The sequence below is a fragment of the Grus americana genome, chromosome 5, assembly GCF_028858705.1.
Source record: "Grus americana isolate bGruAme1 chromosome 5, bGruAme1.mat, whole genome shotgun sequence".
Classification (NCBI taxonomy): domain Eukaryota; kingdom Metazoa; phylum Chordata; class Aves; order Gruiformes; family Gruidae; genus Grus; species Grus americana.
In genome coordinates, this window is record NC_072856.1 from 3,158,528 (window position 1) to 3,186,044 (window position 27,517).

General features: G+C 37.9%; 1 protein-coding gene across 4 annotated transcripts in view; it reads left to right on the forward strand.

Annotated features, from left to right (window-relative positions):
* SHANK2 (SH3 and multiple ankyrin repeat domains 2) overlaps positions 1 to 27,517 on the forward strand; it is a 359,705-nt gene that overhangs the window by 135,644 nt on the left and 196,544 nt on the right. For all 4 annotated transcript variants that reach the window (XM_054827796.1, XM_054827797.1, XM_054827799.1 and 1 more), the window contains 2 exons: positions 3,262 to 3,431; positions 16,564 to 16,677. In XM_054827796.1, coding sequence (XP_054683771.1) covers positions 3,262 to 3,431; positions 16,564 to 16,677 — 284 coding nt within the window. The remainder of the gene's footprint in view (positions 1 to 3,261; positions 3,432 to 16,563; positions 16,678 to 27,517) is intronic.

Genomic DNA, 27,517 nt, shown 5'->3' on the forward strand with positions numbered 1-27,517 from the left:
AAAAAATTCTTTGAGGAGTAGGACACAATTACAATTTATTTTTGAATAAGCAAACGTTTATTTGCCTTGGCTTTATTCAGCCACTTTCCTCTTCCCTTTCTGAGAGCACTTGAGTTTGAAAACTAGTACAAATGATAGTGTAAACCAATTAAATGCCTGAAATTTTGTGGAAATACAATTTTGGTCTTTCTGTTCTGCATCGGTATCACAGCTACTTAAACTGCTACCCTGCAGAGTTTCATACGTACCATCAAGATTTGTTTCAGAGATGTCCAGAGTAAGTACAAGTACTTGGAAGAGCGCTGGACTCTCTCTGAATTTAAAGGCAACTAAAAGGATTTTCAACACAATTTTTCCTGCAAGCCATGCCTTTTCTTGCCACAAGCCCGTTTTGCAGTCATGAATGGCACCTCACATGACACTTTCCTCACAGATTTTGTTTAACTGTATGACCACCTACTTACTGTCAGCTAAATGTGGGAATTGTTGCTGTTTCTGCTTATTATTTGCAAATAATACATTCACCATGAAGCTGTTGCTCCCCTTAAATGAAAAAGCCCTTGTTGACGTAGCAGTAGATCGTGCTCTGGAGCAGAGGCAGCCAGAAGGAACAGGTTAATGGAGAAGGTTAGGGTACGACAAAGGGTTAATGAGGTTTGTGGGGTTTGCACTGTGGAAAGGAAAGGGCTGGAAAGTGATGCTGGAAAGGGGTTCCTGTGATCTTTACAGCCTGTGTGGCTCAGGTGCTTTATCTCCTCGTGAGGCTGCTGCTTTTCATACCCGGGGGCTGGGGGAGGCAGGGGAGCTGGCACCCTTCCTGGGGAATTTGTCCCACGGTGGTTAGCAAAAGGAGGTGCCAGCACAGCCTCAGTCAGGGCTGAGCCATCAAGGATGGCCGCCTGCTTCTGGGTGAGAAGGAAACACCTCTTCTGAAATCTCTGCATCCTCCTCCTGCTCCTTCACGGCATGGCACCTGCTGGGCTGGGAGCCCAAGCTGGGGACAAGGGAGGAGAGGAAAGATCTTTTTTTAAAGAAGTCATCTATCCCATGTCGCAGCCCTGATTTCCATTAGTAAGCCTGTCTCATGAGAAACGATGCGTTCAGCACGAAGGTTAAATGTGCCATTTCCTTCTCCTCTTTCAGTAAGAGAGAAAAAGAATGAATCTTCTGTGATGGGAGCTAAAGAAAATGCTGGGATGTAACATTGTAAATAGCTGCTACCTGGCTGCTACCAGACTAGCCAGAAAATACAGCTTGATACAAGCGGAAATTGGATGTGGGGCATCCAGTTTATAGATCTGGATTTTTTTTTAATGGTGATGACTGTTTCTTTGCTTATAAGGGGAAAGGAATGGAGCAAAAGAACTGAAACCCGAATGTCATCTTTTCCTGTCTTCCTTTCAACAACTGTGAGAGTTGGCTGAGGTTTCTGACGCAAACCCCATTGCAGACATGCAACCAGAGCTCACTTTTAAACCCTTAAGTACAGCTTATCTTTATTAGCACCTGTTCACAGTAGTAGAAGAACAGAACAATGAGGTGAAAGGAGCATGCTGTTCTAGACGGTGAAGTTACTGCAGGAAAACAGAAGTTTTCCTGAAATGAGAGATCCACTATGTTTGGATTTTTTACCAGACAACTTCTCTATCTATATTGACACCCTTACTGAATGCTATTTTGGTAGAAAATGGAGCTGTTGGAGCGAGTCCAGAGGAGGCCACGAAGATGATCAGAGGGCCAGTGCACCTCTCCTATGAAGACAGGCTGAGAGAGTTGGGCTTGTTCAGCCCGGAGGGTAGAAGGCTCCAGGGAGACCTTATAGCACCTTCCAGGACCTAAAGGGGCTACAGGGAAGCTGGAGGGAGACTCTTTATCAGTGTAGTGATAGGACAAGGGGTAATGGATTTAAACTGAAAGAGGGGAGATTTAGATTAGATGTTAGGAAGAAATTCTTCCCTGTGAGGGTGGTGAGGCAGTGGCACAGGTTGCCCAGAGAAGCTGTGGCTGCCCCTGGCTCCCTGGAAGTGTCCAAGGCCAGGTTGGATGGGGCTTTGGGCAACCTGGGCTAGTAGAGGGTGTCCCTGCCCATGGCAGGGGGGTTGGAACTAGATGGGCTTTGAGGATCTCTTCCAACCCAAGCCATTCTAGGATCCTGTGAGATTGGTTAAAAAAAAAAGGGCAAAGAAACAGCAAACTCCAACCTTTGTATTTGTTTTGCTTATAGCAGTTTGAGATCTTTTCTTTCTCCTTACAAGAAAGTGGAGTGTTGCAATGATAGACCACCATTAAATCATCCTTCTTCCTTTACTACTCCAACTTCTTCCTATAAATCTTTATGAATATTCTTACTTCTCATGGATATTTTCTGTTTCTAGACTTTATATGTAAGACCTCAAGTATTGTTGGTTTTGGTTTTGTTTTTTTTTTAAAGTTGAATAGTATGCATTGTACGTTTGTTATGATGTCTCCTATAGGTTTTCCATCCTCTTCAATATTTGCCTCTTTCTCACCTTATATTTTTGACAGTTCACTCATTTTTCCAGAGGTTTAGTAATGATCTTATGCGTTGTTCACTGGCTTTCAATAATTTCTGCTTTATACATCATAAGTAGATTGTGTGTTGTTTGATGACCTATGGCTTATCTGAGCATACCAGTCTGAAGTCATTGGGAGAGCTATTGATTGCCATCAATAAGAAATTATCTTCTGGAGAATATGTTAGCCGTAAGCAGCATGCTTTTTGCAGATCTAAAATTTAGCTCCAGGCCTTGGAGTGATGAAGTAACTTGATTATTCAGTCCATTCAGTTAATAATTCAGTCGTCTTGATTGTTCAGTTAATGTTACAATATTACAAAGATATCCATTCCCAACAATAATTGTAAATACTGACATTTTAAAGTCTTTCTGACTAATTGTGATGCTTGTAAGGTATGATTTGCATATCAATTTTAAACTTCATCAGTGTCTGTGAAAGTGCAAGTTTAATTAGCAGAAAAACTAAAAACTTTAATGTTACGTGTTTTATTTTCTAGGCCATCGTGGTCAGATGAATATTGATCATGTTTCATATGGAAAGATTTCAACCATTAAAAGCAAGTGTTTAGGATGGAAAACGTGTGTTTTTCTGCAGGGTTAGATGCCTTACTGGAAGACAATTATGTTATTCACTGCTTAATTTAATCCTGTTAATGTGATGGTAAATTATTAACTTTTCCTATTTTAAATAACCAGTTAATATTTTTTTAATTTCAATTTCTAGTGCCGTTTACAATCCTAGTGCCAACAAGGATACTCTGTCTGCCTTGGATTATCAGGGTCCAAAACGCAAGCTTTACAGTGCTGTACCTGGAAGACTTTTTATTGTCGTAAAGCCATATCAGCCTCAAGGAGAAGGGGAAATTCATCTGCACAAAGGAGATAGAGTCAAAGGTGAGCATGTAATTAAATTTGAATAAACTACTTCTTCTGCTAGGTGGAATTTTTATTTTAAAATTATCTTCTATTTTAGGGGGGGGGGCGGAAATCTGTTCAGTAGAAGTGCTTTCGTGCCTTTATTTCTTTACAGGGTATTTTGCTCCGAGTTCTATTTTGTAACCAATGCATATTCAGCTACCATTTTAACCATAAGTGACTTCAAAGTACCACTGAAATTCAGAAATACATGCAGTAATAGCAGCGTTGTCTTTTACACAGAGCACGTAATTTGCTTCTGTAGTCATTATAGAAAGACATCTCCAGGGCTTTAAAAGGTTGTAAACATGTCAGCTATCTAAGCAGCTCAGGAAGGAAACAGGGATAAGGTCAAGCCTGTTTCAAGCCCTTTCCTCAAGGTACAATTTATTGGTTAAGTACAATAAGTCCTCTCGTGAGACATAGGATAAGTAGGTAGGTAGAACCTACTGCAAATATTTTGGGGAGGAAGTGTGGTGGTGCATGTATAATTTCTGTCCACTGGTGCACTTCCCAACTAAGAATGTGTTAAAATCAAGACCAAACTTTGTGCTATTATTTTGAAGACAGTAAGTACATCCAGGTACGACTGAGAAAGTGGGCAATGTGGTTTACAGGACTGACCTTCCTGAGGGTGCCTTGTTACCCAGTTTCAGCTGTGGTTTTGCACATCCAGGTAAAACTGGTCATGGATTAAAAAGACTTCCTGCTCAATCTATACAAACCAAATACCAGTTATGGAAATCAAATCAAAGGCAATAAATTCACTGTCCTAAATAAGTGTTACACAGCTGAAAATTTCCTTGCAACTGAAACTACTTATCTTACAAAGGAAAACTTCAAATATCTCCTCCCTTGAGCCTGCAAACAGTAGTTGGAAAAAATGGGGAGACATTAGAAGGCGTTTTTGTATTTTTATTTTTGGACGTGGCTGATTCTGAAGCATTTGCGGGTTTAATAATTTTTGTTAACTCAAGCCTTCAGAAGGTGTAGGACAGAATTCTGAAGAATGCTGCACTTAAAACATATGAAAGATTAATTTTAAATTCAAGAAGATTAAACTTAGGAGAGCTGGTGATGTCTGCAGCATTGAAAAGACAATTTTGCAGTTCTGGGAGATTGTGCCCTGATCAGGTAGGAAGCAATGATTATGATGTTAAGAAAATAGCTCACAAGAACTTTTGGAAGAGCCCATATGAACGCTTCATAAAACATTATAAAAGTTCCCAATTAATGGACTTTATCTAGGCTAGAGTAAAATTAATAGAAGGCAAGCAAAGCTCTGAGGTTATAGAATTTCTTGGGAACGCGAATATCAGATAAAATTCAAGTCATAAAAACCAGCAGTCATCTTCACATTCAAACAAAATTGACAGAGCTTTGCGTGCTTTGGGAACCAGCTTTGCAAGCATCCAGTATATGAGAATAAATGCAAGAGAAGTAATGCATACCACTTTATAAAAGCCTTGTGTCAAAAGAACGGGTGCAATCTAGAGAGAGGTGAAGCTACATGATAAGTAACTGTCATGCAAAAAAGTAAAGCAAATTAAAAGCAAATGTGATCTTTTCATGCCTTTACAAAAAAATACTGGTTCTTAGGTTAAAATGTGAAGGCCTGTGGTCTTGTGTATGGAGTGTGGATTTCTCACTGGAAGGGTGGAGGAACAAAACAGTTGAGAAAACGCTTGTTGGTCAATTACAAGACAATGAAAAAAAAGTCACTTATAGGGGGGAAAAAAAAAGATTAAAAAAGGTGAGACTTAAGTGCACCCCAGAACTCTTTGCTTACTGATCTCAGAAAATTTAACAACAGCAGGAGGAATTGCCAGTACCTACAAAGGATGAAATTTTTGGGGGTCATGAGTGGTACTAAATAACTTTCTACACTGGGTGTGTTTACAAAGATCCAGGAGGTGCCAATAGAGAAAGAACGAGTATGGTTGAGCAGCATCATCTATTCTTTGGGGGATGTTGTATCCCTACACAATTGTGTTCAATTGACTTGTTGGATTTCAAGATGTAGTGATATTTCTGTTTATGTAGGGGATGTAAGATCAACATAGATTCTTGTGACCTGAATGAAACAATAGAGACTCCAGGCAGTTCTGGAGAATGACCAGACAGAAAATGTGTTCCCTGGAAAAAAGGGAAACAGTACAAGAGGTTGCTTGGCATGCTGAGTTTTCTAAGGGTGTTTGCTATCTGACTGCTTGTTTACATTAGAATTTGAGACTGTTATATGCAAAAATATCCCAAGAAGAAGGGATTTAAATTTCAATGCAGAGTTTAATATTTTTAAAAAATTAGTTCAGGAGCCCTTGGTTCTAAGTTATTATGACAGTAACTGGAAAACAATGCAAGAAGAAATTAGTCCACTTTTAAAATCTTTTTACGATATTATGATCTAAACTTGAGACCAAGGATTTTTTGTGGGGGACGCTAACCAATGAATGTCAAAATGCTGAAACAGAAAATGAGATCGTGTCTAGTCTGTGAGTTTTGCATCTTTATTTATGGGGGAAATTGGTGTTTACTGAAACTGATTAATTATTACTGTTAGAAAAAGGGGGACATGCCCATCTGACATCAAATCATCCCTACAGGGATTATTTTTTCCGCTTCAAGTAGATGATTTGCACATTGAATGAAAATCTGGCAGAGGCCTAGGATCTGCAGGCACACTTGTTTTGGAGCATTTTATAGAACTTTGATGCGGTAAAGTCTAGTGAGATTTTTATACATGTCAGCCTGCTTTAAGAAAAAGTTTGAAAACCGAGAAAGTGTACGTAGGGATTGTCAGTGTTACTACATTGGATGAAATCTGGAGCGGAGTGTAATTTAAGGCTGTTTACACAGCAAGACTGGAACATTGTATGACAGACTCCCATTGCTAATGAAAGGAAAAACTTCCAGAACAAGATCAAATTGTATTTTGTGTTACCATGTCAATGGCTCCTCACTTGGCACAAAAAATATGTCAGAATGAACACAAGGTCATATAGAGAACGACGAGTCCAGGTAAAAGCCATTCAAATTTAGCATATGTGACAAAAATCCAGGTTCAATTAAATCTGGATTCATGTTCCTGTTCCAGTCAAAATGTAATTATTTATAGAGAATAATAATAAAAAAAAATACTCCAATGTTAAAGATTGGTAGGCTCCTTCTCCACCACCCAAAAGCACAGGCACAGAGCTCTTCTGATCCTCAGTACTGCTGGCGTGCTGTGGGAGTGCCAGGACCACTGCCTGTAAGGATCTCCTGCTTTTTCCCCCTCTTTCTAAGCAAAAATTCCAGTTGGTACCAGATATATTTTCTGTCTTTTAGAGACTTGCTTAGCAAGACCCTGATCCAGTCAGCACTGAGGTTTTGATTTTCTGGGGGTACATGTGCCTGTTTGGGGTTTAGTGACTCATTGTGCTTGTAGGAAATGAAACAGGATTAAACCCCTCACTTTGGAAACACCTTAGCCTCACATTTTAAAAATAAAAAAGCTTTGTCTTAGCCCCTCTCCTCTGCCAGCTTGGTAGTGACACTGTGTAAAATACTGATGATAAAGCACCGGCTTCTTGGATTGTTTGGGGGGATTCAAACACGTGTTGGCATTTGCTATGGGATTCTGACCCCGAGGAGATGCTCAGCACATGTACGTCCCATGAGACTAATCACAGTAAAGATGTAGCAAGGCATTTATTACAGGGATAAAAACCCAGAACAACATATTAGAGAAAGGGATTAGTTGGAAAATGTTTCTTTATGGATTTTCTTTTTTAACTTGGTAGAATTAGAAGGGTCATGGAGAGGGATGAATTCCTAAACTCTTAATGAAAAGTGCTGTCATCAGATGAAGATGAGGCAGATTTTTTTTCCTTTCTAAAACCACTAGAAGTGCATGAGTGACAGTAGTTGACAGTGTATGATATCAGGAAATGGCTCAGAGAAAGCTGTGAATGGGTAAGGTCCAAAGAAAATGTAAACTAAACAAAAAGGTTTTGTATTAATAGGATATTACGTAGCCTGTACAAAAATATCTGCTTTATTTTTAGTTGTTAGTCATACATACTGACATCATTTGTGTGTCTGCCACTCATGAGAGAGGGGCCATGGCTGTTGTAAAAATAAATCTGATACCTTTATTTGTACAAAAACAACCTTAATCTTATGTTTTCACATAAATGAAGAAGAGTTAGCTTCATTCCTCACTGAAACACTTTTACATATTTTGTTTCTTTCTTCATTTTAGATCTAAAAGTCCATAGCAATACTTCTGCCACAATCCAAGCGCACACATATATATAAAGTATCTGTAAAATGTATTTTAATCAACTTTTGCATTGCTAAATGTAATTCTTACACTGGAAATCGAGTGGCCTCTTTCATAACAAAACTCAGATGTATGAAGAGAATGTGATGCTCCAAAGTCCTTTGTGAGCAAAGAATTAGCAGGTTTCTGTGTCATGAAGATAAAGGAGTACCGAAGTGTCTGTGCATCCTCGAGAAGGTTACCTGTGATTCAAATCTGTACTAGCATACCTTGTTGGAAAGGTAGCAGATATGAGTTCTGGGTACCAATCAACACGGGGCAGACGATCACCAGTCACTTAGAAACAAAACAATCAAAATTGTTTTCAGAATCTATGTTATGTTAAAACATACCTGAAATGCGTATGAACTATCCCTCACTGACCTAGAAAGGAAAAAACCACACAGTTGCCCGATTCAAGTCCTTTGAGAACTTTTGAAGTCTCACCCTGCTCATAGTTATGTTTCTCTTGTTTTTCTATGTGTTTTATTACAGTATTTCCATTTGCCATGTGATTTCTAGTTATTTCTTCCAATTTTCAGGTCCCAGATCATAGTTTATCAACTGTAAATTTTTACTTTCCTCTCTTGTTTTTGTTGCCTGCCCTGATAAGTGTTCAAGGCCAGGTTGGATGGGGCTTTGGGCAACCTGGGCTAGTGGAGGGTGTCCCTGCCCATGGCAGGGGGTGGAACTGGATGGGCTTTGAGGTCCCTTCCCACCCAAACCATTTGGTAATATTACTATCTCCTCTCTTTCACCTGGCAAACAGAATACAGGGCTAGTTTTGGAGAATGCTCAGTTTCTTTAAATCTTACTGTGATTAAACAAATTTTCTAGTGCTTAGTATCTAGAAAAATGGGGAGTTATTTCAGTATCTCGAATATGCTCCAACAGACTTTTTCCCCGAACCTGCTGAGATTCCTCCTGTGCAGGCACAGTCTGCACATCTGAAAAGAGTTTACCGCAACCGAGGTCTGTTCTCATGGTTCAGAGAAACGGTAGTAATTCAGTAGTAGTGATTCAAGCATCTGTTCTAGGCAGAAAGTCAGTAGTTCTCAGCATTAGAAATATTGACCCCTGCAACACTACTTTTATTTCAGTGTGATCTCAGCCAGAAGGGCAATCCAAATATATCACTAACATTTTCATTTCTTGTGAAATCTACTTGTAAGTCATTTTGAAAAAGAAAGATTATTAAACCCCTGCTGTGCTTGAAGATATTGCCTACAGACAGTGCTTGTGGGCAGAAGGAAAGTTAGTCTCCCAGGCTTTTGCACTTGTTAGATTAGTAAATAAAATACTGGAAGGGCAAAAGCCACAGAAATGCTGTTTTGTTTCTTCAGGAGCATTTTGTACCTTGTGTGAATAAGTATGGTGGCAAAGTTTAACCTGAGAGGTTTGCATAAGCATTGTTTTGGTACTCTTTTATATGAAGGATGAAATGAATGTGAAGTGGAATATTAATCTTATCCAGATTCATTGGTCTATTTTGCTTCCTTACTGTCTCCTGTCTTGATTGCTTTGATTTAAATTCCTGACATAAATAGTTATGACTCAATACAGATAATAACCCAACCCATTTCTTCAAGTTACTTGTATTTGAAGAGCAGGAGAGAGTTGTGTTTCAAACTGATATATCAAAGTGTTGTAACAAATACACAGCTTTGCTCCTGCTCCAGCAAGAGAACTCGCTTTGCTGTCAAGGCTGCGAGAAAGTGATTAGGACATAAGACCATCCACAAATCCCTGTCATCTTAGCGCTTGACTACTTAAAGCCAGCCTTCCTTCAGTAGGCAGTAACTGGCCCGAAATATTCAGGAGACAGGGAGTACCAGGAGACCGAGAGGAGCTACGAATGGCAAAAGAGCTCACTAGCATAGTCCCACATGGTAGTACAGGCTCCAGATCTAAGTTGTTTGGGACCTCTTCTCAGATTGATGCTCTCTGCTCTGCATTCCCTGACCTCTAGTTTGGCCATCACTGTGGAGAAGAGCAAACTTGACTCTGTCTGCACCTTCCTCAACAGAGACTGGCGATCAACGTTACAAACGAATGGATTTTTCCAATTTCTGTCCGAAATTCTAATCAGTGCAGAAGATTTGTTTCTTATGCTGTTTTTCTCTCTCCTTCACTTTCCCCAAATTATTTAAGAGACATCCAAATAACGGGAAAAAGATGATCTTCGTAGAAAGTTGCTGGCAAAGATAAAAAAGGAAGAAAGAAAAGTTATTCAGGGCCAAATCTTGAACAGCACAGCTCATTCAGTTCTGTTTCAGTTGAGCCCTATTTCCTCAGATTTAGAGGATTATGTGCAGATTATTGTATTTGTAGATTTTGACGTAGTGAGTGGTTGCTCTGTTAATAGTCACTGTCATCTTCTCATCCCAAGAACCTTTTCCTGAACGTTGCTTGCTTGCAGTGTTTCTTTCTTGAGAAAGCAGAGGTGATAAAAGATAAAAAGGTGTTTTAAGTCAGAATCTCACCTGACATTGATTGTGGCCATGGTGGTTGGGGCTGTGACATGCTCCCAAAACCTGAAGCGAAGGCTCCTTAGTCTTACCATCTGCTTGCGGGGTGGGTGGCCATGGAGACTGATGGGACGCAACCAGGAGATGTGCAGTAAGGTCAGGGTATGGCAGTGAGACTGCTAGGAGAAGTCAGACAATTAAATACTGGATTACAGGTAGGTAAGGTTGCTTTTCAGATAAACTAGCAGAGTCACTCGGATTGCAGAGAGGTAAACTTCTTGCAGCCACAATTGGATCACACTTTTGTTTTGGAGGCAAAACTGGAAGTTAAATATAAGCTTAAAAAGTGAGGAATATTTTCTGTCCATGTTATTTCCCTAATTTGATTTCTCTGTGAGGTCCCGTAGCCTAGGATGGGAAAGAGCTGCTGAATTTCCCTCTCCCCTAAAAGAAATGTCTGTGGAGCCGCAGTCCATCTGACTGCTCAGGTCAATTATACAAAATCATTAACTGCAGATACACAAGGCTTTCCTTCCAGATTGTATGTGGACTGCACAAGAACATTTTCTACATGGCAGCTGGGGCACAGTCACTTGTTTGCATGCTGGAGGCCTTAACGTGGTTGGCATCAGGGCGATAGACAGTGACTTCCTTCCCAGTCATGTTGCGCTGGTCTCAAGTTATGTCGATCTCTCTTGATTAAGTATTTGAAAGCCAGAAACGATCTGCCCATAAGGCGGAACACACAGATCCTGTTCATCATTAATCACCGGGAGGGAGGGATATCTATCAGCAGCAAGGAGGGGTAGATAAAGAAATAGAGTAAAATTTAAAGTAAAACCAGATTTTGAGAAAAATATCTCTCTTTAAGAGAGAGCAAGATTAAGTTGTAACTTGTGCTGACCTTCGTTTATGTTGTGTGTAAAGCCTGAGTAAAGTTGCACTTCAGACGCAGAGCGCTGTCACTCTGCACGGTTCTTGTCTCTTAATATTGTTTTCCATTTGCCTGGTTGTATGCAAAACAAGACCAAACATTGAAAGTTTGTCTACATTGATGTGTGTACTTAGGAAATAAGTTTCCATTACAACTCAAAGTTAGGAACATACATTTTTAAGTTGTAACCATTTTAGGGGCTGTTTTAAGCAAAATTGTTTTCTTCATTGAAATAGGTATTCTCGCATAGATTTTCTGTCATTTGAAAGCTCTCCTTCCAAAGGGCAAATAATTCTGAAAATTTACATCAGACAACAGATATTTCTCCAAGAGGAAAGCTTTAATTATAATATTAGGTATTTCTGAGAGAAAGAAGTTAGATCTCTACCCACTGCAAATGAAAAATCTACTTTATTTAAAAAGAAAAAACAAATCCAAGAGATAGTTACATCAAGACACAAAACCAGAGTTCAAATCTGCACTGAACCTTGCTAGCTAAAATTCAGATGAAAAGCCGTTGTATTTCATTAGGTGAATGGCCTTTGTTATCAGTAACAGAACAACGGAATCAAGGTAAATAGCATATTCATGGCACAGTTTGAACGGAAAGGATGCTGTCACCATCCCTTTCAGATTAAGAACGAAATGGTGAAATTTCCTGCTTTCTATTGTGTGTTCTAGAGGGCTTTCAGCTTACGTAATTCCACATCTCACTACAACTATTGAGATCTTCAGCTGCTCTTGATTAGCAGATATAACTCGTACTTTTAGCTCTGACAGTTCTTACATCAGCATAGGCTAGTTCAGTTAGATTTTACAATGAATATTCCACTTAACTTTATACTTTTTTGCCGGTCTGTTCATGTCTCTTTTTATCTCCTGGTTGTAGAAATATTATTCTTTTGCAGAAGATGATCTGTCATTCCCAATCCATATCATTATTTGTTTTCCCAGGAAAGAAGATTGCAGTTTATACAAGTACCAAAAAATGATTGTAGATATTAGAAAGACATTTCAGATATATCCTGCAGCAGCTATAAAGACAGTGGCCTGAATTTGGCTGTAAATTTCGTAGACGTTTGTGCAAATAAGGATACCTAGAATAATTCACTCATTGAAATTTCAGTATCGCAAAGAATGTAGAAATAGCATGCGCCATCATTTGATGGAAAAATATTCTTGTACTCTTATTTCTTGATTGTGGCATAATGAAGGGAGCTGTAATGTGGAAGAATAAAACTTTGTTGTTGTTTTCATTGAAGTGATTTTTTGATAGTATATTGAGTAATTTAGATGCTTGAGATTAGTATGTTATATTAATATTAGTTACAATATATACATTATCAATAAACTTACAGAAGTTGCAAGAGACAAAACACCCTATGCTAGATTGGCACTGTATATAATTTTTTTGGTGGTTTTTTTCCTGGATTTTGGCAAAGCAGAATCTGGCTGATATTAAGTATCATACTTTAAAAACATGAAAATACAAGATCTTGATAGGCACCTACTTATACATGTTTTCCTGTTATTCAGTTGCTTGGTGTTTGTCCTATTTTGATTACAGTTTTGTTCATATAATCGAACATAATTTTTGTTTTAAACTGTACTTTTGTTGTGAAAAGTCATATCAGGATTCACGATGTTACTAGAACCTTAATTTTACTCTTATAACATCAGATTCTTTTGGTAATTTATGTTGTGTGTAAAGAGACTCTGGCCTGTTTTTGCCATAGCAACCACATCTTTTGTTTTTACTAAAAGCAAGGGGAAAAAAAAAATTTGAAATGATAAAGCTTAATTATTAATTTTGGGAAAGTTATCCTTAGATTTACCATTGTTATGTCCTTCAGAAGGGAAAATGTTGATTAGAAAATCTCTTGCTGGTACCAAATTATCTATTACAACGTGTCTCTTAAGCACTATTGTGAGAGGGAAAAGGCAGAAATTAAGGCCTCATTCTAAAAAAGTATTAATGGGTACAAAAGATAAATTATATTTTTTGATTTATCCTTTAAGTTCCCAGTTACCCACATTGGAAAACACGAAGCGTTGCCAGTTTTTATAGGTATGCAGATTATTACGCTTTGGCTCCTGCTGCAGAATGTCTTATTAATGGCACCACCTGAGATATATTAAAAAGATTATTTCAATTTTTTTTGGTAGCGCAGAACCATCTAGATCTTGACTTCTACATTTTGAGTATTAGGCCATGTGTGCTTGTCCTCCATCTCACCGACAATTTGTCTCTGTCTCTGCACGTCAGCTGTATCCCTGGCTACCCCTTGTTTGTGTCTAGGGTCATCTCTGTGCCCCTTGCAGTTCCATCAGGCTTTCCCTTCCTTTCCTGGCACCCATAACAATGTTTTTCCTCGATGTTAAGTCCAAAGGTAACGTCATTTTGTTTGGCTTGAACCAGAATTGTGAAGGCTGGCTGCCTTCTGGCAATGCCTCATTTCCCCCTTCTACCTCTTTTCCGCAGACGTTATGTCTTCAGGCAGGACTACGTGTAGTTTTGCTTTACTCTTGCTATTAGTAATTGCTAATATCTAATAATTCATGTAATAATGATCTAAAGTGGGACTGGTTTTGCACTCACAGATAGACTTACGAAGCAAATTTCTCTTCCCATCTTGATTTGGATGTCTAGCAGCTGCTGCTACCAGAAACCCATGACATTGCTCTGTGGGTGTGAAATACCCAAATTCCTTCTTACAGTGCAAATGCTTTTTGGAGATGGAAATATCCATGTAATTTGGAGTGTCAGAATAGCAGATCTGAGAGATTAATAAAATACCAAATTAGGGAAGTCTTTCTCAATTTCTAAGTAGTTTTGTTCTCCCTTTCTAGCCAGTTCATGGAGTGAAATCAGGCCTGAGATTCAGCGCTGAAAATTCTCCTCAAAAAACCTTAATTACTTGCAATAGGAATCTTGCGCTGTGTCACATTTTAAAATTTCTTTTGGCTGGTATCCTACACTCACTTTTGTAATTTGAAGTTATATCAATGTACAGTAGGATCCTACAATAATTATAATAGCTATATATGTTATTAAGTTTTCCTACTTCCTTATCTCATACATAAGAATATGCACTCTATTCTTATGTGAACAGGGGTTACATTGTTAAAAATGTATCGGAAGCTGATGAATACCCGATATATATTGGATGAATGAATATGTTTTATGGTACATTGAATTATCAAATTGACTTTGTGTGTTAATGTGCACAGGCTTTAAAGATTCTCAAGAACAACTTGAATTTGTCAACATGTTTTTCATTAATTTTGCCCCAAATTTGTATTTATTAATATTTTGATTTATGTACTATTATTAATACAATCAAAGCACGGATCTGGTTTCTTCATTTTTGCTTGTGTTTTAACACAGAGATGAAATATTTTCTGCTGATGTTAACAATGTCAATAGATGTTAGGTAACCGAAAGAAAAGGCATGCTGAAATTTTTTATTCAGCTTAAGTGTTGCTGTAGAGTTGTTGGTGTCTTCCAAGGTCAGTGCCCGCCCCCATTACGCCATAACTACCTGGGCAGGTATAGATTTCCTCATATATATCAGAAAGGTGCTTGATAAATGGTGCACTTGGGACCCATCCAGATGTAGGATTTTGCCGTAATGGGTCTATTTTCTGGAGCTTAATACGTACTTCTTAGTGACAGTGATGTGTAAATATGCAGTTCAGGGAATCTCTGTCTCTGAATTTACTACATTAAAGGACTTAACATTGACACGTTTAAAAACATTTTTCTGTCAAATATCTATGTTAATAGATTTTATGCTCCATAAGTAATGCCGCAAATAGCTTAGGATTGCATTAATGAAAAACTAGGTAAACATTTAATTTCAAATGCAGTTTTACAGATCCTGGTGTGTCAAGCCAGACTTCTTACCACCTCTTTAGAATTACCAAGGTGTTTGGGGGTTTTTTTTTTTGGCCTATCATTGATTTGATTTTCATTTTACTCTATAGTAGTGCGAATCAAGTTCAAATTCAATGCCATTGAGTCACAGCAGTTCCACTGATCCAGAATTCAATTGCAGTCGGGCTCAGGGACTATGATTTTAAAGCCTGATGAGGTATGTTTTAACAGCGCAAAGAGCGCTTGAGTTGGAGATCATCAAAGTAGCCTTAATATCCCTTCCACACTGAAATACCCTGCAGAGATGATATCCCAGGTCTTGAAAACCATATGCATACATTAGCAAGGAGATGTGCTTGGGCTAATTAGCCTTGATTTTCAGCAGGGCCAGTTAGCTTGGCTGGCTTAGCTAGCGCACACCTAATGGAGCTGTGCTGCTTCGACTTCCACGGGCTTATTTTTGGTAGCTCAGGGACCTCTTCACTGAACATTGTGTTTTGTACAGCTGTACTCTGAGGACCTGTGTTTTATGACTGAGCTACATTCCCAATCAACCTATTTAGAAGAGCTAACGGTGTTTTTGTTAATAATACCACCTTTGTTCCAATATTAATGCATAGTGTGTTTTTAATAGCACATTTATGTTCTTTTAATATATATTAAACATACAGTGATTTGTAGGAACTTCTATAAAATTAAACATAATACTTAGCAAGTATTTGGGATCCTTTCATTACTGTAATTCATCTCCAGTTGCTTACTAGTAAAAACATACATTCTTGTTCTGCAGTCTTTTGGCACAATCCTTGTTGAGTCCCAAGATTAATATCAAGATAATTAGAACTACAGGATAAAGCTTTTTCTCCTATTGGTAAATCATTCTCATCCCTATTGTCATTATCTTCTACCAAGAAGAATCATTGAAATGTTTCAAAAGGAATCTACGTTGTGTATTGCACCTACGGGATATTCAAGTGTTTGCTGTGTACTCAAACCGTTAAATCATATTACTTGACCTACATTACAAATCTCTGGAGATACCCACTAAATAAAATAGCATGTTTCCTTAGGAAGCAGAAAAGATATGAGATATCAAAATATGTATTATTAAAACCCAATTTCACTGTGGGTTCGGTTTTACAATGGGTTCAGCACTTCAGCTTAATTTGAACAGGCAAGACAAATTTTTTTGGTCTTAGTATGACCATGCATTCATGCTTGATAAAAGCAGCAATGAGAAAACTGAAAACTGGAAGAATTATGTCACAAGTTTCCTTGGCCCTCACAAAAATAAATTTGGGAAGAGGTTCCAAAGACTGATCAGGGAAGGTCACATTTAAAGGTCACTCTGTGCCCATTTTTGGGGTACCAGCATTTGAGTTATTGTATGACGTTTGCTTTTACCAACGTGATATTCAATTATTACTGAGCGTGATTCAATTATTACTGAGCATGTTATGTAACTAATCTTGGTATTTACATGAGAAGAGAAAAAAAGCCTAACACTTCCTATGTCTCTCTGTATTTAGTTTTAAGCATTGGTGAAGGTGGATTCTGGGAAGGCAGCACCCGGGGACATATTGGATGGTTTCCTGCAGAATGCGTTGAAGAAGTTCAGTGTAAACCAAATGAAAGCAAACCAGGTAATCGGATCAAGTTCCTGTTGAATCCTAACGATGACAAATGCGATGTGTCTGTCCAAGGAGAGAGGCAGCCTAGACGGTAATGTGTTATACAGCAGTGCATTTGTGCAATACTAGGAACTGCAGAATTAAATAAAGCCGAGCTGCTGAATTAAAAAAATAAAGATGAGTTTATTGATCAGATTTTACTGGATGCTGTCTGAGCAAACGGTGTTTCTCATGAGGGACTGCGCTGTCAAGTTCTGCGACAGCTTTTACGCAGAACTGTATGCAGACATTTTGTAAAGCATTATGCTGCGGTTTATTTTCTTACAGTATGGGAAAATGGCTAATGAGACAATTAAATAATGGAACAAAATCTGGTCAAGACTATCTTCCAATCTGAGGTAGTCATACAATGCATTTAGCTCTTGTTCCTGGCAATAAAGTTCCCTCTGACCTTTTACCAAATTTTAGTGGAGGCATCCATTAGTGCGATGTCCCATATACATCCTTACTGATGACAAAGGAAATAGAATCCCTCTTTATCATAGACTTATGCTGCTATAAGTAAGTAAAACACAAGGGACTTTAAGCAAGGAGTCTTTACAGTTCTGGTATAATAAAAGGAAAAGAAATGTATGCTGAAGCATGTTATTTTAAGAATTACCTACTATCTCATAATTTCTCTGCTTTTAAGAATTAATATATGAGGACATCCTCTCTAATTAAAAGCTCATTATAAATGAGCTCTGAGAATCTAATTATTGTTCTCCAGGAGTGTATGCAGTTTTAAATTAACGATTCATGTGGTTTGGATCTCTGATGTATTGATTAAGAACTTTTGGCATTTGCACAGACAATACACTAAAATTTATGCATTGTATCATTCATTCACAAACATTATTCTTTTATGTGTGTCATTATAAACTGCACAGGTATACTTTTTTTATACATACCCACTGTATAAACATGATAGAATGGAATAGAATGCACTGGACAAGTTAATAACTCCAGAGTAATAAAGATTTGGAAATATTTATAAGATTTGATAATTATTTTAATGTCATAAGTTGTAATGGAAGCTGTGGTAACAGCTTAGAGTTTAAGGGATGAGCAGAAGAGGAGGCAAAAAGTTAGCTTTTGTAATATGAAAACTTTAAAAAAAAAAAGAGGGAATGAGGCATCAGGGACACTGCTTTAGATAACTAAACACTGTGTATAAAGGTTGTACTTCCTTTTCTATTTCCCTTTTGAGAGAGGAGAAGAGAAAGAGGCAAAAGCAGATCTAATATTTGGAGAGAATGGATTTATGAGAGAGAATAGTTGTGTAGTAATGTTGGAAACATTATGGAAGACGAATAAATTCAGTCAGTGTGGAACACGAGCTGGCGAAGAGCCACGTGTGAACTCTTCTGAAGATTCTTCAATAAAACCTTGTGGTCACTTGATTGAAAGACTTCAGAAAGATGTCCTCTATATAAGTAAGTCATCACTTAGACCTTTCTTGAGTCTAGCACGGCAACTCTAGCATTAAATTTGAGCTTTGCATTCCTCTCCAAAACTGTCAAAAATTCTGGGGAGGGGCATTAAATGAAGTTCTAAAATATGAAAGGAGTTTTGCAACTTCTTTAAATATATACAGTGGTTTTGAAGAGAAGGTAACCAAACCTGTTTGTCACAAATCCTTAAAGATCTTTTGAAGAAATACTGTAGGAAGTAAATTCAGTATATGACATGATTGCTTTAATATATGACAAGATTGCTTTTGAGCAAAAATTTCTTTGATCGTTCAAAGGAAAAAGAAAATTAAGAAAAAAATTGTCACGAGAACAGCAAAAGAATTACCCAAACTGGAAGTGTTAAAAGAATATCAACAGAAACATCTTACAAATTTTCTGATGTGAAATTATGAAAACTTACGCCATATGTCTGCCAAAACACCAGAGCGTTTACTCTAATTTATACCTGTTGCATACTATTGTCTTTCTGATATTTTTCCTATTTGCTTATTGTATAGTGAGAATAATAATGTCAGTGTAGCTAAAGGCTTTGAATACACCATTCTTCTACTCAAAAAAAGATGAAAATGTAATTAAATAAGCACAACATGGGCACATTTTCTATACATTTGAACGTATACACTCACATATTTTGCTGGGCTCTCTTGGAAAATGTCCTGCACCCAGAAGGCAGAAATGAGGTACAGTGCTTCTCTGTGTAATGCGATAGAGTTGGAGCTATGAGTACAAAATATATGAAATTCACAGTATGTGCCATATTATTATTGAAATACGGTGTGGACTGAAAGCAGCTGATCACTGAATTGCTCTGTGCAGTTAGTTTCATTCCCTTTGCATAGGAAACAATGGAAATGAAAGAGGAGAGCTTTATAAGCAAAAATCAGCCAGTACTCCCTTTGAGTACAAATGCAAAAGTAATTTAGAAAAATGTGTTAAGCATGGTGAAATGATTAGAAATTAAATTAGGTCTGCTGGGATCGCTGAAAGAACATCAGCTGAGAAACATCACAAACTTGTGCGAGTTGCAGGAATTTGCATCATGGACTTTGCATAGCAGCAGAACTTCTTATGATAATGATTTAGAAAGTAGATCATAATGTGTAGGAAATGAATCTCAAACTCAGCCTTTTTAGACCAGCACCACAGTTCTTTCCTATAAATGAGATTTAGGAACATTTCTTCAAACAGCTTCCTTTTGCTATTAAGTTTGAATAATTATGTTTAATAGTAGCTTGTCATTTGCATGCCATGAATGAAAGAGAGAGAAATAGTTCTTGGAAAAAACAAACCACAATTAAACACTACATGCCCAGTAAAACTGGCGGGCAGGTGTTTCATGTCATGCTGATGTATAATCTCACTTCTAACACAAGTTCAATTTTCAGGGAACTTCATTGCCATCCAGACTGTTCTGGGGAGGTAGGCAGTCCAGAACGGCACCTGGTTCCTGTGATCTCTTCAAAGATACCATGTAGCTTGGCAAGTTCTGTTTTCAAAAAAAAAAAAAAAAAAAAAAAAAAAAAAAAAAAAAAAAAAAAAATTCCTGTTGACTGGCATTAATTCTGTATCCCTTCTTTAATCCTTCATTAATTGAGACTTGTAGGAATTATTCCATTATTTGTCTAGGATTGATGCCAGGCTTATAGGATTTTAATTACCCAGGTTGTCTCATTTGCCCTTTAATAGCACTGGCACAGGACCCGCTGCCTTTCAGCCTTAAGTTTCCTTGACATTTCGAGGTCTAATGAAAAGAGAATAATGACATAGAAAACCATTGTCAGTGGTCTGCTAAGTTCTTTTGCTTGCTTTTAAAAACTCTTAGATACAAAACCTTTGTACCATTTCATTTTAAAAAGTGTCGCCTTAGTAGCCAGTTTTTAACGTTCTCCAGAATTATTCTGAGAGTATTCCTTCAGATGAGATTGATACATCATCTTGCTTTTTCCCTTTACAAACACAGAATACAAATGCTACGTATTTCTTCTTTCTGCAGTGACAGGTTTCCTCTGTTATTCAGTAATGAACCCATTCCATTCTTAAATTTCTTTGTATTCCTAAATACATGAAAATATACTGGGTTTTTTGCTAAAATGTTCTGGGTGGATTGAAGAAAGTTCTGTGCAGGAGAAGCTTGATTCATCTAAAATCCAAGTTAACTCAAATCTGTGCAAATGGGAGGCACTCCCTTGGGTTAATAGACATCTTAACAGGATTTATTAGCTAAATGTTGTTGGTGGCAGAGAATCACCGGTCATCTTGGATCTCTGGTGGCTGCATCCACTGAAAATACACAATATAACAGGTTTGTTTAATTTTTCTACCTATAAAAAAAAAGCAAGGCTTTTCATTTTACCAGTTTATTCTCCCCTTGAAATTTATTATCCTTCTTAAAATAGTAAGAATTCCTACCTAATACCTTCCAATGGGAAATGAAGTACAGAAGAATCTCTCTTCCGTAAAATCAGCTGTCCCACCAATGGAAGGTAGAATTTTCTTCCTCTTACTTAAGTTTAGATATTTCCATCTGCTGTTCTTCCATCATAGGATATTACTCCAACTTGAGAGATTTACTACAAAAATGCTTTCTATTAGACTTGTGATTTTATAATCCAAGTCCTTCAGAATTCAGAGATATAGATTATCTGATTGCTCATAACGGATATGAAATATTAATTTTGTTTTCAAGCTAGAAGTTATCTTTAATTACATTCTGTCTTTACTGTTTATTAATCCTTCCTCCCTACTGATGTGCCTGAAGAATTCTGAGATTTTACAAATGATACTGAAATGAAGGCAGACTCAGCATGTCTTTTAGTAATTCTTGCTGTCTTTCAACTCCTGGCCTCCGCAGTGTAGCTTTCCTTGAGTTCCATGCTCATCTTTAATATTAGTCTTTGGGGTGATTTTTCATTCCGTAGCATCCTCCACGTATTTTTCTATCCTGTGACCTTGGGATACACCTTATTGGAAGGTGTCGTTGCCATACGAGTCCTGTGAGTTTATTTCAGAGCAGATCTAATCCGGGCATGTGGCTTGAACGACCATTAGCAGTTGTTCAAGAGCTCGTTTTTTCCATGAAAGAATCCAATTTACAAACTCTGAGGTCTGCTCAGCCCTGTGGGCTGCAGCACTGGAGGCAGCGCTTACAAAGCACATTCCTGGCCCAGACTAAAGCGGTGATGTAGATGCGCCCATGCTGACCTCTAGTGTCATTGGTGCTCTGAGCAGACACTACCTAGCACCTAAGCTGGGATTTCTCTCTCAAAACGTCTGTACTTAAACATTCAGTATAGTTTACTCCTGAGTTTCCAGCAATTTGAAAATATAATGATAGATTATCCAGTATAGTATAGTTCCCTTGCCCATTTCTTTTTACCTATGTAATCATCCACAGATGTTATAAGCAGAAATTGCAACATTCCTTATCTAACATTCCCTCTAGATTTCAGAAGTTACCAAACAAGTCAAAGTTGTGTTAATAAAATGAATACTTTGCTACATAGACTGCTATTTCTGAAGTATAGAATTTTCTTTATTCCACATTCTTACTCTTTAACACCTTGTGCATTCAATGAAAACAGATTTGTTCCTCATTTCCACCATCTCTTTTTATAATTAGCACAACACCTTCCCAGACAATCTAGTCAGCCAGGCTGCTAGAAAATTGATTTGCCTTCTTGCAAAAAAGAAATTTGCCTTGCTGTGAATTGAGGAGCTACATCTATACTAGTAGCTAGTAACTGTTCAGCCCTCTGCGGGCAAGTGGCTTGGCACGTATTGTATCTGAAAGTTTTCTTCCCCATGCCTGCCACATCAACGTTGCTTTCTCCTTTCGGAACGGTCACCAACTATTTTGTCCACTGAAATATATCTGTGTACTGTTTGGAAGAATAATAGTTGGCATAAGTGGAAGTTGTGCCAGGGTCCTACTAACAGGGAAACGGGATGGAGAGCAGAAGTTGCAGCCTTGACGGTGTCCTGTATGGACAGATGTAGGCTGCCTGAAGTTCAAAAAACCTGAATTTCCCCAGCTTATGCTCTTAAGTTGCTTATAATTAATTTCAAGCCTGTCCTGTTTAACCTTTCATGAGAAGGTTGGCTGCTAGAAAATTGAATTTTGGCATTCTTTTTTTCTACCTTTTTAAACATCTCAGGGTAGTGATGTGGTAGGTCTGTTACAAAGCAGGTCATTACTGTGTGTACTCCGTGAGGCAGATGAACTATAGCATACCACAGAAATTTGGTCTCTGTGTGTGTATGTGCCCCATTGCATCCCAGCGTGGAACAGAAATGTGATGTGCTGAGCCTGCAAGTCCCCATCCCCAAATCATCAAGCCCAGAGGACATGATGGAGCACGTGTTCACATATATGGGTTTATTTCCTGAATAGAAAAGGAAAAAATGTGCACCCATCTCAACCTGACATCCAAGCAGAGCACAACTTGCACGTGCATCCAAGGGCTCCGACGAGGGACTTGCTGTGGAACAGACCTGTGCCTCAGCTAGCTACGCTGGGCTTGGAGCACTTGGATACAGCCATCACCCTTCTGCTTCCTGTAAGTTCAGGGTCACCTGCTTTTGGCAGTCTGGGCCTACATGTATACAGGTGGATAATTTAAGATACTTTTAAAATCTCTGATGAGGCTCTGCTCAGTTTGCATCCAGATATTAATTCTGGAGCTCATGTAAAACTGGAATTTGTGAGTTGTAGCTCTGGTCCTTCTGGAAGAAGGACAGGAGTCTTGGTTTACCAAATTTGCTGTTTGGACATAATAGATAGCCAGAACATAATCAGCTGTAAAAGCACTCCCTAATTACATATAATTATGCATGTAAAGGTCAGCACTGGAAGAAAAAAACAGAAAGCAAAAAATCTTTTCATCTAGCCTCTTCCCTTAATTACCCACCTTTTATAAATGATCCAAATTAACAACATCTTTTTCAAACAAATTTTTCCTGTTTTATTAGAATCAGTTCTGGGTAGTTATTCAACTAGAAAGACAACTGCAACAATAGATGGAAACATTGTAGAGATTATTAGAATTCTGAAAACATCTATAAATTAAATAACTTTGAAAACCTCTGGAAGGAAGAGGGTTTGAACGAGACAGCATCTCTTATTTGCTGGCTCTTCTGTCTGACCAGATGAGCACCTCGAGGTTTTTGATAATAAGTTTTGATAAATGCTCCTTCCACATGATTTCACCTCGAATAGGAAGTACCCGTGTATCTGTGACAAAATTATCATGCAGCTTAAACTGTTTGGCATTAACAACAGCAGTTAAGGACAAAACGTTATTGCAGCTGGAAGGACTAAATGGAGGCAGTATAAAGATAATTTATATATATAAGAAGGGAAAGATGCATTTTTGTTAGGAAAGTTAATTACAAACATTCTCATGTCAGTTGTGTAAAGAGCTAAGAAGTCTGGTATCTTGGAGGTGTGTTCTGACTCAACAGTGCAGGCAATGGCTGGACTTAATATGACACAGAGAATATAAACCAAATTAGAAAAAAAAATAAAATTGAAAGTGCAAGATTGCCTCACATGTAAATGAGCTTATCATTGTAAAATGTAGTATCACGTGGATATAGATTCAGCCATTTGAAAATGGATAGAAAGCTCAAGAGATTAATATTATATCTTTGTAATCCCAGTCAGGGTCCTAAATGTGGCACATGCAGTCTGACAGATGTGTTTATTGAGGTTTATCCATGCCTGTTTGAGGAACGTTGTCCAGCTGTCAAACACCGGTACCCAGAGCTCCAGCTGACAGGTCAAACACTATTCAGTAAGTCCCCCTGCCTTGAAGGATACTGTCTGAAGCTCTGACCTCTGAAATACTCTTTTCTGCCTTGCTTCTATATTTTGCACAAAAAACCACTTGGCTGATTCTAAAAATTTTCATCTTTGATAAGTGATTTTTCTGCCACAAAATATGTTTTCCATGTACAAATTTATAATTTAAAAAAATTCCCATGTACAAATCTATAATTAAACCCCCCCCCATGGCAGAGGGTTTGGAACTAGATGATCTTTAAGGTCCCTTCCAACCCAAACCATTCTGTGATTCTATGACAAAACTCAGCACAGTGATCATCCACAAAGATACTGTGTTCTGTTTTATGCCTTAGAAAGATCAGGAATATGCTACATACCATATTTTTGCATAAACGGCATTTCCTTCCATCAAACACTGGGGAAAATACTTTATACCGGAACAAAAAAAGTCAGTGCAAAGAATTCGATCTGAGGTGCTGGCAAGCCAGTCCACAAACCCCAACTGACAGAGGAGCTCGGTGCAGTAATATTCAACTAATTCTGACAACTTTCTGTAGCTGAGGATGTAAATCAACTCAATTTTTTTGTCTCAAGCAATGGAAATTTAAAGAATGAACCTCAGCACGTTTCTGCACTTTAGCTTTGCTGAGCAAAGCAGTTGTGTTCCTAACAATGATAAGCAGCAGTTTGGGAAAAGGCTTCTAAATGAATCATCACTCGATAATAATGCTAACGTGGAAGCAGAGGTAACTTGAGAGCTGGTTATGTCTGCAAGCTGGCTATAGGATGGAGTCATGTGCTTCCCACACAACCCGGTAATCCTTTTCTCTCTGACCAAGGGTGCCTTGGAAGACCTTGCATTCTTTCAGTCTTGGTCTTCTGAGCAAGATGCAATAGAAGCTTCTTACTATAGTAGTATTTCTTCTAAGAAACGCTTTGGAAGACTGAGTCTACCAACTGATTTTGCTGGTCAGCTTTTCTCTCTCAAATTACAGTGGTTTTCCTTTGCTAATGATACGAGTTTGGTTTCAAGATAGAGTAAAATAAAGTGTTCCATGGTAATAATTTCACAATTTATCCAGTTTTTGTGAACAGCATAAAGAAAAACATTTTAAAATTATTCAGAAGCAAGAAAATACAAGCGTAGGTCTAGAGCTTGTAAGGGGCGTAAGCCTGTCTGCATCTTTATCTCTGAATAAGTAATTTTTAATTCATAACATTTTACTGTCTTGGCTCTTCAGCTGACATACACTTCATCCTTTTCACTCTGATTTTCGTGCTTGCTAAGAGCCACTTAGGAATAACTCTAATCAGCTGAGAAGGAGCAACACAATTCTCTAAAGCATTGAAATAAGCTAAAAATAAATTGCCCAGCAATATAAAATTAAACTTACATGTTAGGAAAGTCAACATTTCAAATGCATCTGGGATAGCTGATGCGTGAAATCGGACATGTGAGTGTAGATATTTTGCTTTTCTGATTCTTCCTGCATTTTTTTCCTCAAAAAAGTGTCTGTCAAACCATACAGGATAAAAATGTGCAAAGTCTGAGGAGTGTCTCAAAAAGAATGGAATTACGGTTATAGCGTCTTCCTTTTACTTCCAGTGATGCATTCACATTTTCTGTTCAAATCATGGTCCATTTAACATTAAAAAGCAACTTTTAAAGCCTGAGAGCATGTATAGATACCAAAAATGTCTAATGTTACAAATTACTGTAAAAGTATGAAAAGGATAAAGGTGTACAGTGAATGATTTGTAAAGTGATACAGCCTTCTGAGGAATTTAAGCCCAATTATTGGTTTGAGACAAAATACTTCAGCCTGTGGCAGAATTTGAGCAGTCCCATTAGGCAATGTGCTAACGATCTAGAAATAATACTTAATTTTTTCATTCCTGCTTGTTCTGTGAAAACTACACATATAACATGGTTTTTCCAACCTATCAAAGTCTGAGGTCAAGTTATTTGAATTTTAACCAATTTGGCATATCTCAGTGACTGCTAGTAGGCAAAAATCCTTTATTTCACCTTCTGGAATTTTGGAACATTTCAAATTTCATAAAGAATATATATTTTGATACTAACTTCTCTTCCGTGTACTAATAGTTCTCTTTTTTCCTTGATCAGAGGTACTTCTTAATGTCTTATGATCCTATGATCAATGATACTTGATCTTTGCTCTTTCTATAAATATCTTAGCTTAAATTATAGTAGCAATAGGGTTTCGTTTTTATTTCTATTTTTTTCCCCTGAAATTCTGCTTAATCAGGATTTTCTGATGCACCTGTGCAAGTATTATTTATATCAGAATACAACTTCTGTTAAAATCATTCCGGGTATGTACCAGGATTAAAGAAAGTGCCATATTCATTTAACTCATTTTATTTAGCATAACCTAACACTTTTTAAAACCATTTACTTAAAATGGCTGACAAAAAGCAAGGCAAATCTTAGATCTATGCATATTCTGAAAGTGTTAGTAAGTGATCTTTTTCTTCTGCAGCCTCCTGTACTAAATGACACATTTGGGTTTTTTCCCCTCGTATTTTTAATGGTTCAGATAAAAGGCTTGACAACAGAGGCTGAAAACTCTTTGAAAGACTCCTCAGTTATTTAAGATCAAATTCATATGAATTTAAGGAAGATGACAGAGCATCTACTTACAGTAATGGCAATGCTGGAGGTGATCAGGAAAATGAGACCTGAAGAGCAGCAGCTGTTAGATAACCCATATTCTGATCCCTGCTTTTTCCTTCTCTACCTGCCTGCAACAAAAAAGGATGGAAAGGGGCTTTTTCCGGCTTGCTAAAAGATCCGCTAGTGCCTGATGGTGAGAAAATGACTTGATAATATGCTACTTGGTGACACTAACTGATCGTAGTAGAAGCAGCATGAAAACAAGCATGTTATTTTGATTCATTAAAAAACCCAATCAGTTATGATATTACATACCACTTGCCGATTTTATTGCGTAGTATGAACTACGTAAGTGGAATACCTCTGTTGCTAGAAAGCCCTGCTAATTTTATCATCAGATTGGTATCAAATGGAAACTCTGGGGTCTCATCTTGCCTTGTGAACTGTTAACCCAGACTGGTAAGTGTTTTAAAGTGTAATTTCTTCAAAAGATCATTTTCTCTCTGACATTTCATCTTGGGCTCAATCAGCTCTGGGTAGGAAGCCCCAGACCTGACCAGCATCTCAGGTGGCCTTCAGTATGGTCACAGAGCTTGCAGAGAGAGGTTTTTCTGTTAGGGATCTCCTTCCCCCCTGTCTCTCTTGCTTTCTGTCTCCAGATTTCGTAGATACCTGCCACTATCCGTTTTGTGCCTGCAGGGCAGAGTCAGAGGGGGCCGGTCAGCAGCATTGCAGGAGATTTTCTGTGGTAGTGGTTTTAAAGGTTATGCCTTCAGCGTTGGGCTTTGAAACTCCCTGTGCCGGAGCTGTGCTTACTCAGACCTTCAATATCCCAGAGTGGGTTTATTTAGCTAAGTGAAAGAACATCACATCGATATTGATAGTCTTATTTTTCAAGCCAGGAACAGGTTATTTGTC